Source organism: Cajanus cajan, chromosome 10 (assembly GCF_000230855.2).
Source record: "Cajanus cajan strain Asha chromosome 10, NIPB_CcT2T_4, whole genome shotgun sequence".
NCBI lineage: Eukaryota > Viridiplantae > Streptophyta > Magnoliopsida > Fabales > Fabaceae > Cajanus > Cajanus cajan.
In genome coordinates this window covers 12,138,353-12,152,668 of record NC_138526.1, presented here as the reverse complement: position 1 = coordinate 12,152,668, position 14,316 = coordinate 12,138,353, and the positions used below count along the sequence as shown (strand labels likewise).

The following is a 14,316-nucleotide window of genomic DNA, read 5'->3' as shown; positions in this document are numbered from 1 at the left end:
TATTAATGTTTATTAATGGATTACTAGGAGAGATGTATGAATGACTCCTAGATCCCTCCATGATCTATATGCATGATATGAGATGATGGCGATGAATATGCATGCATTGTGTTTATTGAACTAAGCATTATCATGTTTTCGGGATGTCCCTAAGATGATGCATGATATTGCTTGGTTTGGATAAATAACCCTTTTTTCTTTTTTGGGTATTTTTATTTATTATATTTTTTGTATTTTTGGGTGAAAAGGGAAACTACCTATATGAATGTAATGAAGGTAGATGTTAACACCATGTAATGGAAGATTCTTATTCCCATTTATTCTTATTTTAAAAAAAAGGAATGTTGTATGTTTAAAGAAATGCAATGTATGCTCAAACAATTTCACATAAACAATGCACAAACAATTCACTCATCCACGAACAGTCACGAGCGAATCACGAGGTAGGGGTCTCCTGCAGAAAAGTGCATATTCAAGGAGGTTCTAACTGTTCTCACTTGGTCTGAGGCCCCCAAGGTGCCCCCATTATAGGGACCCAATTCCTCTCGTCGTAGGTCGATGGAAAGTTCCAACGCACCGTCGGACTCAAGTTCATGGTTATCACCTTGAGTGATGTTTTCCGACAACGGTCTACGGGCACCTATAGACCCATTCGACAACCGGCCGTACTAACATCCACTCCCTATGGTTAATCACTCATGCCCCCGGGTATAGAGGGAACTGTTGTGTGCAAAGGTTTGTGTGCAATTTTATTTCAAACAATTGCGGAAAATTAAACATACAACAGTTATTAAGGCCAAATAGATAAACATGTTATCATACAAGTGAGGGGTAATAAAGTAATTTTAACTATTATTTGTTAAAAATAATCTGTCACTAAATGGGACTGACTCTCGAGGCTTCCCCAGTGGAGTCGCCATCTGTCGCCACCCGGCCCGAAACGGGCCTCGGCGGTCGCGAAGACGGTCGAGCTCGCTTATTATTTTAGTTTTGAAAATGTATTGGATTATTAGAACGACTTGTTCTCAAACTGAGACCTTGTCGATCTTATCCAATTTATTTATTAAAAGTCTCACTAATCCATATTAATCCCAAGCGGGACCCTCCATGGATTAGTGGTTTTCGCAAAAGGAGGGTTCGTGGAGTCGCCACCAATGTTTTACTCAAAACATTGGAAAAAGGGATAAGGCAATTGATTTTATAAATCAACTTTGGCCATTACAACCAGAGTCGGGTAAGGGAGTCGGTTACGCGTGGGGAAGGTGTTAGCACCCCACAGCGCTCCTTTCGGGTTCCCTATGACAGATTATTTCTAAAATAATAGCGTAAAATTACTAAATTACCCCTATTTATTATAAGCGATTATAAATTAACTATCTACATGATGACAGTTTAAATATGCACACAGAAAGCAGTAAAAGGAAGGATTTAAGAAGAAACCTCTTGAAGCGTGCTTTTATATATTGAGTAAAACTGGGAAGCTTTTTGGCGTTCCCTCGCTCTACAAGCTCGCTCGCTCTCTCCTATAAAATTTTGACTATGGAAATCCGGAGGATTTCCCTTCGACTAGGTTCGAATCTCCAAGCTAAGTGCTCGGAATTCCAGAACTTCGTCGGATCGACTCCCAGAGAGATTTCTAGGGCAGAACACTGCTCAAAAACCCCAGAATACTCAAGGAGGGAGTCAAAACTGAGTGAAAAAGTGTGGAATGACGTCCAATTGTCGTCATATTTATAGGGAATAGGCGCAATACGGCCTACAGGGGCAATACGGCCGTATTGAAATTTTTGAACTTCAATACGGTCGTATTGAAGTTCAATACGGTCGTATTGAAGTTCAGAAATTTCAATACGCCCGTATTGAGTTCGCTGCGGTTGTATTGAAGTGTCAATACGGTCGTACTGACTTCAGTATGGCCGTATTGAAGCTTCAATATGGCCGTATTAAGTTCAGTACGGCCGTATTGGGCTTTTTCCCTCCACTTCTTTATTTTGAGCTATTCTAAGACCTCTGGACCTACAGAGAACCCTCCTAGGGCCTTCGAGGAGTCCTTCTGGCTGATTATCCTTCAGTCTTCGAGAGTCTTCAAGCTTTATTTCCGACCCGGACAATTTTAGGGGTCTACAGGGAGTGGCAGAGAGCTCAATTTATAGGCATCAGGCTTCGCCAGAATGACCCGTTCCAAATCCAGAACAGCCCGTTCTGGACCCTTAAATCATGGGAAAAAATCGCATCCAGAATGACCCGTTCTCAACAAAGAATCATAGGCAAATTTAATGCTTTGGAACGGCCCGTTCCAAATTTGGAATGGCTCGTTCCGGTCTACGAAAAGTATGTCTATTTAGTATTTTGGAACGACCCGTTCCAATTTTGGAATGGCCTGTTCTGGGCTACTAAACCACCTTAATTGGGCTTTTGGTCTAGTGAAAATTGGGCTGTTACAATTCTCCCCTCTTTTATGAAATTTCGTCCCCGAAATTTTTGCAATGGTAGACTCCTCGTGTCTTGCTTTCTAATTCCTATGCAACCTCACTACCTTATAGATGTACAACTCTATCGATTTCACAAAGGAATGTCTATTATCAACAAGGGTAAAACAAGTAAACTTGGCAAGTCTATCCACTATAACCCAAAGAGAATCAATCTCTTAAGCGTCTCAGACAAACCTACAACTAAGGTCTATCCACTCACCATCTCACTTCCAAAATGGGACGTCTAAGTGCTACAAAAATTCCTAAAGACTTCTAGCATACTAAACACGAGTATACAAATTCCTCTACTCCTCTCTTTATCTTAGGCCACCATGCTTCTGCTGCACCACTCTGATACATCCTCTTAAGGTCCTGATACATCTTAGTAGCTCCTAAATGAATGTTAAGAGTAATCTTATGTCCTTCCTCTAAAATCATCTTTCTTAATTCAAGGTTACTAAGCACCCAAGTTTGTTCTTGCACCTCAAAACAACATCGATTTCTACTCAGAAATGGTTATCTATACTTCTACCAATCTTCTCCACTTGGTTCCCTAAGAAAGGATCTGACTCCTAGGCTTCTCTAATCTCATCCATTAATTCATTAGTCACTTTCAACATAATCAATTCAATGCTCCTAAGGATAATCTCACACACCAAGCATAAGTCTCTAATTCCTTCAATCAAATCCAACCCTTAAATCGTCAAAAATGATATATCGGAGGTCATCATAATCAAGGAATCTGCCACAATATTGGTTTTACTTCTATGATCATCTCTAAAGATCAAGCACCTAAGTGCAAGTTCACTAGGTATACATATCAGATCTCTAATTTCACCACTCCATCTACACCCAAGTCAAACTCTTATCCATCACCTTATCCTATAGCCTCATATCTTGTCACCAAAATGAATCAACTAATTATGCTTCTCCAGTTTCCTTCACCAATTCACTCGTTACTCAAGTCATACTTAGTCTCACACAACTAAGGGTCACCTCACAAGTCAAACTCAAGTCTCTAAATTGAGCCAAAAGGTCCATCTCCCTAATCATAAGAGAAGACAAATGCAAAGATTTCCTACTTAAAGCATCAACCACCACAATGGTTTTGCTCGGATGATCACTAAGATCAAAATCATAGTCCTTAAGGAACTCTAACCATCTCCTTTGCCTCATATTTAAATCCTTTTGGTCAAATAAATACCTAAGACTCTTATGATCACTAAACACCTCAAATTTTGAACCATACAAATAATGTTTGCAAATCTTAAGTGTGAATACCACAGCTGCTAATTCAAGATCATGGGTGGTGTAATTCTTCTCATGTATTTTCAATTGCCTAGATGCATAAGATACGACCTTTCCTTCTTGCACTAACACTCCACCCAAACCCATCTTAGAAGCGTCACAATAAATCACAAAAGTCTTACTAAGGTCAGGCAACACTAAAACAGGTGCACTAGTCAACTTCTCCTTAAGGGCTTAGAAACTATTCTTACATTTACTATCCCATACAAACACAACTCCTTTCCTAGTTAAACTTATCAAGGGTAATGCTAACTTAGAGAATCCCTCTATGAATCTTCTATAGTATCCAGCCAATCCAAGGAAGCTCCTAATCTCACTAACTGACTTAGGTGTCTCCCACTTAAGCACCGCCTCAACTTTAGATGGATCTACTGCTATACCCCCACTTGAAATCACATGTCCTAAGAAACTCACCTTCTCTAGCTAAAAGTCACACTTAGACAACTTGGCATAAAGTTGTCTCTCCCTGAGGGTTTGAAGTACTACCTTTAAGTGTTCCTTATGCTCCTCTTTAGTCTTGGAATAAACTAGTATGTCATCTATGAAGACAACTACAAATTTATCCAAATACGGATGAAAAATTCGGTTCATGTAATCCATAAAAATTGCAGGAGCATTTGTCACGCCAAAAGGCATTATTAGATACTCATAGTGTCCATAACGAGTCCTAAATGTTGTCTTAGGTACATCCTCACCCTTAACTCTAATCTGATGGTACCCCAATCTAAGATCAATTTTACTAAATACACAAGCACCCACCAACTGGTCCATAAGATCATCTATCTTAGGCAATGGATATTTATTCTTAATGGTCACCTTGTTCAATTGGCGATAATCTACACACAATCTCATGCTACCATCCTTCTTATTAACTAATAGTACGGGTGCTCCCCAAGGTGATACACTAGGCCTCACAAACCCCTTCTCCAACAAGTCTTCTATTTTTTTCTTAAGCTCCACTAACTCTATGGGTGACATCCTATAAGGTGCAATAGAAATAGGTCTTGTTCCTGGTACTAAGTCTATGGGAAATTCTACTTCTCTTCTAGGTGGTAAGCTAGACATATCATCAGAGAAGACATCCGAAAAGTCACACACAACAGGCAGTTCATTCACCAAAATATTACTCTTAAAATTCAAAGAAGCTAACAACATGTACACTTGGGCATCTTCTTGAAAAGATACCTTAACTTGGTTGCCAGTCAAATAATCCTTACTCACTTTTTTAACAGGCTCACCAAAAATAATAGATTTATTAGCACAATTCAAAAGGACATGATTGGAAGATAACCAGTCCATACCCAGAATAACATCTAACTGACTTAGAGGCAAACAAATTAAGTCAACCATGAAATCTCTACCATCAATAATCAAAGGACACTTTAAACAAACATTAGAAGTAGAAACCGAACCACTAGTTGGTGTCTCTACTGTTAATTCAAAAGACAAAGCAGAAACAGGTAATTTTAACTTGAACACACACGCATGTGATATGAAATAGTGAGTCGCACCAGAGTCATATAAGGCAGTTAGAGGAGTTCCATCAATGAAACACATACCCTGGATTAAGTCTTTGGATTGAGTAGCTTTAACACCACTCATGGCAAATACCCTTCCCATTGCCCTAGGTTTTCTAGCGCTCCCTCCAACTTCTATTGTTCCTTTCTTGTTCTTAGGGCATTCACGAGCTTTTGTCCTTTCTCTTGAAAATTAAAACATGTTATTACTTTTGATGCCTGACACTCGTATGCCCTATGACCTGGCTCTCCACATTTGAAGCAGTTGTTGTGTGTGGAAAAAAACCCACACTTCCCCCTTTAGAAGTTTGACTAGCCATTGAAGCTTGACTCCTTTGTTGCACTGGACCTTAGTTATTCACTTTAGAACTCAAATCCCTGACAGACTTGGTGTAAGGCTTACCCTTACTAGATGACCCAAACTTATTATGATTCTTCATGGGTCCTCCACTCTTATAATGAGTTACTCTAGCATGGCTGTCCTCATCATAGACTCGGCACTTGTTCACCAGTTCATGATATTGAGTTATCCCTTGGTAATTGAAAACTTGTTTTATCTCAGGGCGAAGACCACTCACAAACTTCACACATTTGTCTTCCTCATTGCCCACACCATCATACATAGGACAGAATCTAACCAAGTCTTCAAACTTAGTCACATACTCAGCCATAGAATCATCTCCTTGCTTCAACTCAAGGAATTTCACCTGTTTCTTATGTCTCACATCTCGGGGAAGGTATTTCTCCAAGAATAGATGCTTGAAATTCTCCCAGTTCACTTGGGTAGCTATCATTCTTTGCAAAGCACCTTGCCACCAGATGTCAGCTCTCCAGAAAGCATGAAGGTAGCCAAAGTCACCTTCTGTATCAAAGGACATCTCATAGCTTGGAATATCTTTTCAACTTCAAAAATCCCGTCAGCAGCTCCATCAGGATTATAACCTCCACGTTGGATTCTCTCCAACCAATCTATCTCTGGTTGTTGGTTCAAATTACCAAGAGCCTGAGCCATCGCTTGTAGAGCATCAGCGATTGCACGATCGTTCCTACCTCCTGCCATTACTTTTCTGATCCCTAAAAAAATTAACAATTATACTCTAATTAAAAATAAACAACAAACTTAATCAATCGTCATTCTAACAAATCAATAAGTTCAAAAATCAATTCATTACTTCATTCATCTACCAAACAAGCATAGTATAGACTCACAACTCACGGTCGATTAGATCGACCTGCTGTGATACCACTAAATGTGACACCCTTACTACCCCAACACATATATTGTAATGATGAAAACTTACAAATAAATCTTTCAATTTCGGTAAAAGGGTTCACATGAGAAACTTCAAAATTGTTCTTTAATAACCACAATGATAAAAATTTAGAAAATGAAACACAAGAGTTTAAAAATTATTTTCAAAATAATATTTACAATTCCAAATCCATATAAAAATCTATGTCCTAAAAATCCTCTGCACCGATGTCACAATATCAGAGCATACCCACAATTCAACTGTTGGCATTCTAGATGCCACTCGTAGCCGGATCTTCCTCACCTAAAACATCCAAAATTTGTACGGTGAGAAAAGAAAACATCTATATGTAAAGCACATACAAACACACAACAATGTAATCTCATCATAACTCACTATATAATGAAATATTTACAATCATTTCTACATATCATAATTCTATCAATCATGCATCAACTTCACATCACAATTTCACACCAATCCATCACAAATATTGCAATTAACACTATGCCAAGGTCACGCCTGTAGCATCTCTTGTCTAAGGTCGTGCCACCCCTGACATAGCATGAGGAATCACTCATCCCATACCAAGCCAAGGTCAGGCCTGTAACATCTCTTGCCCAAGGTCGTGCCACCCCCGAAATAAGTATTAATTGCCTCATACATCCCACCCTATGCCAAGGTCATGCCTGTAGCATCTCTTGTCCAAGGTCGTGCCACCCCCGACATAAGTATGAGAAATCACACATCCTACACTATGCCAAGGTCACGCCTGTAACATCTCTTGTCCAAGGTCGTGCCACCCCTGGTCACTAGTGTGACGAACCACAATCACATTCACCTTCACAACTCAATTCCACAACACGTACACAAAATCCACACAAAATAGTGGTTCACCTACCCCTTAAGCAATTCATCATGAATCATCAATTATTATCATATAATATAACAATAATATTTATAAATTAATATAGAACCATATTAAATCACCAATTTAATAGAATCTTAACCCAAATAATAAAACTCCTAATTTTTCCAAAATCTAACTTAACAGGCACTTTTCTACAATTTCGTTCTCTCTCCCAGATCGTCATTTTTACAAGTTAAATATATATTCATGATCCTTAACACATACAAAATATAATAATATCAACAATTCTTCAAACAGAAATAATTATAAAATTATTAAAATTTCTACGGGAACTCTTCTCCACCCATTCCCTCATGTGACTCTACACATAAATCTCCCATTTTCCCTCGTACCTTGATTTGTAGAAGCTGAACCTACACAAGATCTAGTTGGTCTCCCTCGCTAGTTTCCCCTCGATCTGAAGCAGAAAATAGAGGGAAAGAAGAGAGAGTAGAAGAAAAGAAATTAGAAAATGAGAGGTGTGCCTTTTTCGGAGTGGCAGAGAGCTCAATTTATAGGCATCAGGCTTCGCCGGAACGGCTCGTTCCAAATCCGGAATAGCCCATTCTGGACCCTTAAATCATGGGTAAAAATCACATTTAGAACGGCCCGTTCTCAAACTAGAATGGCCCATTCTGGGGTGCATTTAATTCTTACAACGGTCATATTTTGGAACGGCCTGTTCTCAACTAAGAATCATAGGCAAATTTAATGGTTTGGAACGGCCCGTTCCGGTCTACCAAAAGTAGGTTTATTTAGTATTTTGGAGCGTCCCGTTCCAGTTTTGGAACTGCCCGTTCCGGGCTACTAAATCACCTTAATTGGGCTCTTGGCCCAGTGAAAATTGGGTTGTTACAGATTCAAAAATCAAAAAGCATGTTCATAGCATGTTCTTGATGTTCATATGAGACTCAAGCCTAAGATGAAAAGGACGAATACCACTTAACAAGGAAAACCTAAAGCATACCAAGGAAGGTTCATAAGAATGCACAAAATGAACCAAGATTCAAGACAAGAAACTTAGATCATATGAGCATGTTTTGATGATGTATTTGGCTACACAAGCAAGACAAGCAAGAAAGACATTGACATGACTGGAAAAGAAAGACCAAGACTACTAGAGATTACCCTTGATGAACCTTGGCTCTAGATACCACATGATGGAATGCTCCCTTCCATTGATGAAGAAGGAGTCAATGGGAGAGTTCCCTTGTCCAAGGATCACGACATATCAAGAGGAGTCTAGCTTTCAATGGAGATGGACGTTTAGATGGGTGAAGGTTTTGGGCGTGAAGATGAAGGCTCTCAAAGTAGGTTGGCTCACTCCAAGGTGAAGGTGGAGGCCACTCTAGGGTTCCCACTCTCCAAGGGTGGAGATAGGAATAGGTTAGCCAAATTTAACCTAGGGACTAAAGATAGGATTTTAAGGCATGAAATGCTCACTCAATATCATAATAATCCAAAGTATTTACAAGGTGCGTCGTCTAGGGTATTTATAGGGGAAGGAAGGGAAATTAGGGTTGCAAGGAGGTGCATGGCCGAGAAATGCAAGCAACATGCACTCCAAATGCAACCTAAATTAACCCTAAATGTGGTGTGGATTTCCTTCCCTTCTAAAGACTAAAATACCCTTTGACCTAAAATTAGAAAAAGAAAAAAAAAAGTGGACTTTGACCTTACAAGTCAAGGCTTAAGTCCAAAAATAAATTCTATCCTAATTTGCCCCATAATACAAGGGCTAAACAAAAAAAAATACAAAATAAATTCTATCATCTAAGGGATCCTATAATACAAGGGTAAAATAGGCATAAAAGTAATAAAATCTAAATTATTCAAAAAGGGCCTAGAAGGGGTCAATACTCTACACACATGATGAGTATGGCCCTAGGCGTGGTCTCTCCTCCATCCTCTTCTATCCTCCTAGTCATGGGCCTAGTAATAGGTCCCACATGGAGATCCAAGGGTGGTTGTCCATCAGAGAAATCCATTTATTCTAGGAGTAAGATCTATCTAGAATTACTTTGTTCAGTAATTCATGTTCTATGTTAAATTTTAATAATTTAACCACTAATTTAAAATTTCTTAATGAATTTTTTAAAAATTTAAAAATTATTTAATACTTCATTTCATGAATTCAAATCAATGTATAAAATATTTATATAATTATCCGTCAATTTGATTTAATGAAACGAATTATAAAGTAGTTGTCAAATCTTTTAAAAAATTGGAGACTTGATCTATGCATTGAGAATTTTAAATTAAATAGTTGAATCGTTAAAATTTGATATAGAATATGAATTATTAAGTGGAGTAAGTCTAAATAAACTTACTTCTAAAATAAATGAAATCTTCCTTTTATATATATATATAGTGTATAGTTGTGTGATTGTGTATAGTTTTGAACATTGAGGTTTTAGCATAGGCTCGATGGAGTACATCACACCTATATTTGTATTGTAGTAATGATTATAACTAAATTAAAAAGCAGAATGACGAATAGGTTAAAACGGTGTACTGCAACAAATCTGAATTTCGTGTTGCGTTCATCATTCCCTGACTAACATAATGCAGATATTTATTATACTGCATGTATTAAATATTACTGAGTCGTGCCATGAGATGCCAAAACTAAAGAGAAACCATAGCTTTTACTACAAGGACATATTATTTCGGTCACTTTTATGTAAAGTTCTTTCTCCGTTTCTATTCCCTCAGTTTTCTTCCCTAACGATTCTGCTTCTCTTATTCTTTCAAGATATCCACTTCTTGTAAGTAAAATAAGAATACTTTACGAGACTGAAAATTTTTTAGTTTTAAAGGGACTTTATGTTAAAATTGTTAAATATGTCTTACTTTATTTTTAAATCTCTTATTATTAACTTCTGTTTAAGATTATTATTAACTCTATAAAATAATAAAAAGAGCCATAAAAACTATGGACATTGAACTCTCTCTTCACACTAATAGCATTAGTGAAAAAATTGTACATTAGAAATATGAATTACTTCGTCAATCAATCTCTTTATGATTGTAAGCCATGTTTTATCTAACAATAATATAAAAATATCATTATATGACTTTTTTTGTTTTTATCATAGTTGATTTTTTTTTTCTAGTTTCAAAAGTTACATTAGTTACTCATTTTAAAAATCTTTTTGCTTTTAGTGTAGTTATTATTTTTTTACAGCTTATTTTTTTAAAACCTTCAAAAACTTTTAGCATAGTTATTAGGATCATTATTTAGATTGTATTTTTTAAAAATTAATAAAATATGAAAGTGGTGGGTGAATTTGAGAAAGATTTTGGTCGGAGAGAAAATTGATTGAATTCTTAAATGTCGTAGCTGTCTTGTTTGTATTTGCTTGAGGTGATAGGACTATATAAGAGAGAGAGGCATGCACATAGACATAGCTAAACATCAAAATCTGCATCTGCATCTGCATCACATAACATATTGTAGTAGGTTACATCATGGCAAGCGAACTATTGAGCCTTCCTTTCTTCTTGTCGACCACACAAGTTCCATGTAGATCACGTGTTCAAGTGCACCATAGACATGTCAATGCCAAATTTCTCAATAGATCTGGCAAACTCATTTGTGCCGCCACCAAACAGGACTCCCAGTTATCACTAAAAGAAAATAGACGTTCAGCAAATTACACGCCCGACATTTGGACCCCTGAAATTCTCCAGTCTCTGGGAAATCCTCTTGCAGTAATTAACTTTATATTTAATTTTTACTTTCTGCCACTTTGTCTTCGCTCCTCTAATTATCTTTCATTCATATTTGTTTTCTTTTATTGTTAAACATATACAAGGCCTAACCTATGCAGATAAACATGAGTTTGTAACCTGTTGAATACATTATTAATGCGATTCATGCACGCACGTACGTAGGCTGAAACAGTGCAAGAGAGAGCAATGAAGCTTGAGGAGATAGTACGAGTTTTGATTAATAGTACGGACATGGAGCCACGAAGCTTAGTTGAATTCATTGAGGACGTTCACCGGTTGGGGCTGGCCCACAGGTTCGAAGATTATATAAACAAAGCCCTTCAAATGATTGTTTCAACAGAATACTTCAAAGACCAGTCACAGAAAAGTCTTCATGATACTGCTCTCCTTTTCCGAATTCTTAGAGGACATGGCTTTGATGTCTCCCAAGGTCTAATTTCAACCTCTATTTAATTAGTGAAGGTGTTAAACATTTTTACAAAACATTGAAATAATTTTTTGAGAAGTATATAAAAAATATTTTCTATTATTATAAAATCTTACTCTTTTTAAAAGTGAGCATATATAGTAGGTAACCTCTTCAACTATTACTCACACTTTAAGAACTTTCATTCTATTAAGATGCATGATTATGTGAGGTGCAGATGTGTTTAAGAGTTTCCAAGATGAAGAGGGAAATTTCAAGGCTGACATTAGCAAAGATGTGCAAGGATTGTTGAGTCTCTATGAAGCATCTTACTTGGCCTTTGAAGGAGAAAGTCTCTGGGAGAAGGCAAATGAGTTTTCAAGAACACATCTCATGAACTTAATGAAAGAGGGAATAGAGGGGGAACTGGGAGAACAAGTTAGGCATGTGTTGGAGGGGCTTCCATATCACCAATGCTTTGCAAGATTAGAGGCACGACGGTATTTTGACACATACACTAAAATGGAACCGCATCATCGCTCATTGTTAGAGCTAGCAAAGCTGGATTTCAACATGGTTCAATCAACATATCAAAAAGAACTAAAAGAAGCGTCAAGGTAAGAGGAAACAGAAAAGGAAAAAAATAATTATACATCGTTTAAATAAATGACGTGCAAATATATATATATATATATATATTTATATTAATGTGTTGTTATTTAGGTGGTGGACGAAGGAAATTGGCATCATCAGCAAAGTGAATTTTTTTCGAAACAGACTAGTGGAAAGCTACTTTTCTGCGGTGGGAATGATCCCTGATGAGTCTCAATTTTCTAGTAGTCGCAACGAAATCACTAAAGAGGTGATGCTAACCATAATCATAGATGATGCGTACGATGTATACGGCACTTTGGATGAAATGGAGATCTTCACAGATGCTGTAGTGAGGTTTGTTCAACTGATGATATAAATTGAAGAGAAAGTTTATTTTAGTTAATTTCTACTTTACAAATATTGATGTTTCTATATATATTTTTTAGTCCGATCCGAGTTACCATAATTTTATATATATACATGTACATGTGCATCAGATGGGACGTGGATGCCATAAATTCTCTTCCAGACAAATTGAAATTGAGCTTCCTAACCCTTTATAACGCTGTTAATGTGATGGCTTATGACATCTTTAAGGAACGGGGCATAAATTGTCTTCCTTACCTCAAGAAAGCTGTAAGTAATGCAGTATAACAATTTATTGACTATGAGTGAAAGTAAAAGTAAAATGCTGACTTGATTAATTATTTGGCAGTGGATAGATTTGTGCAAGGTATACATTCATGAAGCAAGATGTTTCCACAACAAAGTCATTCCACCATTCAAGGAGTTCCTTGATTCTGCATGGATATCGGCCACAGGTGGGGTTCTTCTTATTCATTCTTACTTCTTAGTCTGCAAGGACCTAGACATCACAGAGGAAGGGCTTCAGGCTTTAACTGACTACCATGACATCTTGCGTTCTGCAATGAAGCTTTTAAGGCTTACCAATGATTTGGGAACGGCAATGGTAATCTCAATTAACTAACCCAAGCATATGAGACTTGGTCATCGTGGGTAATATTGTTAATTTGTTTCTTGTTTTCTATAGGATGAGATGGAGAGGGGTGAAACCTCAAACTCGATCCTAAGTTACATGAATGAAACTGGTAATTCCGAAGAAGAAACTCGTCAGTACTATAAAATTTTGATCGACAAAGAATGGAAGTACTTGAATAAATTTCTTGTTATGGACTCCCCATTTCCCAAATCTTTCATACAACTTATCATGAACTTCGCCAGGATTTGTCACTGTAGTTACCAAAATGGAGATGGATTTGCACAACAAGGCGTATTAAAGAACAGAATCAAGTCGGTGCTAGTAGACCCCGTTTTAGTGGATGTGGCATGATGATGTTGAGAAAGTGGAACTATGAGTTTGAGTTCACTTATTCAAAATTAAAACTTATTGGGTCTATTTGTTATGAACTAGTATTTTCTTACTTTTTGAGGTTGATTTGTCTTATAGATAATTCTTCTTTTTCCTTCCATGGGGAGATCAATTCAAACCTTTTGGATTTCTATCAGTTGAAATATTATTTCTATCACTTAAATTTAAGATGTGAGGTATTTGATTATAAGATTAAGAAATAAGCTATATAAAATAGATGTTGCGAAGAGAAATTAACCGTAATAAAAGGAGATTGTTTATAAGAGTGGTAAATTAAGTCAGTCCAACCAACTAAAAGGATAGGATAAACTAATCTGCGAAGTGACATTACTCCAGTAATTTGAAAATCATGACACACAGTCTGATTGTCCAAAATTATCATAAATTACTAATAATTATTTAAAAGGTTTCTAATTTATTTTATAAAACTCAATTTTTTAATTAAAATATCTTTAATAATTTTTAAAAAAATTAATGTGATATACTTTTAATTTGCAAACTTGTAAACAAATTAAGTTTAATTGTTAAATGTATAGCTCTATGTTTCACGTTAATTAAAAAAAATTGAGTATTAATTAAAAATTTTAACAATTAATATATCTTTGGCAAGATAATCAGTTAAAAAAAATCTTAATATTAATGTGTAAGAGAGCTACGATAAAATCTTGACTTTTAGACTTTGAGTTGAGATTAGAAGTATCATTTTATAATTATAGAGGTCAACCAAATAAA

General features: G+C 36.6%; 1 protein-coding gene across 1 annotated transcript; it reads left to right on the top strand.

Annotated features, from left to right (window-relative positions):
- Window positions 1–10,858: 10,858 nt before the first annotated feature.
- Window positions 10,859–13,752, top strand: LOC109793359 (isoprene synthase, chloroplastic). Its single transcript, XM_020352822.3, has 7 exons — window positions 10,859–11,173; window positions 11,357–11,624; window positions 11,839–12,217; window positions 12,324–12,548; window positions 12,692–12,830; window positions 12,910–13,164; window positions 13,246–13,752. Exons 1-7 carry the CDS (start codon window positions 10,931–10,933, stop codon window positions 13,543–13,545), a joined length of 1,809 nt encoding a protein of 602 aa, XP_020208411.2. The 5' UTR covers window positions 10,859–10,930; the 3' UTR covers window positions 13,546–13,752.
- Window positions 13,753–14,316: the final 564 nt, after the last annotated feature.

Bases quoted from the DNA above. Each gene is read 5' to 3' on its own strand.
- LOC109793359 (XM_020352822.3), top strand. From the start codon at position 10,931: ATGGCAAGCGAACTATTGAGCCTTCCTTTCTTCTTGTCGACCACACAA. The intron at 11,174-11,356 runs GTAATTAACTTT...GCACGTACGTAG, and splicing joins CTCTGGGAAATCCTCTTGCA to GCTGAAACAGTGCAAGAGAG. The intron at 11,625-11,838 runs GTCTAATTTCAA...TGTGAGGTGCAG, and splicing joins TGGCTTTGATGTCTCCCAAG to ATGTGTTTAAGAGTTTCCAA.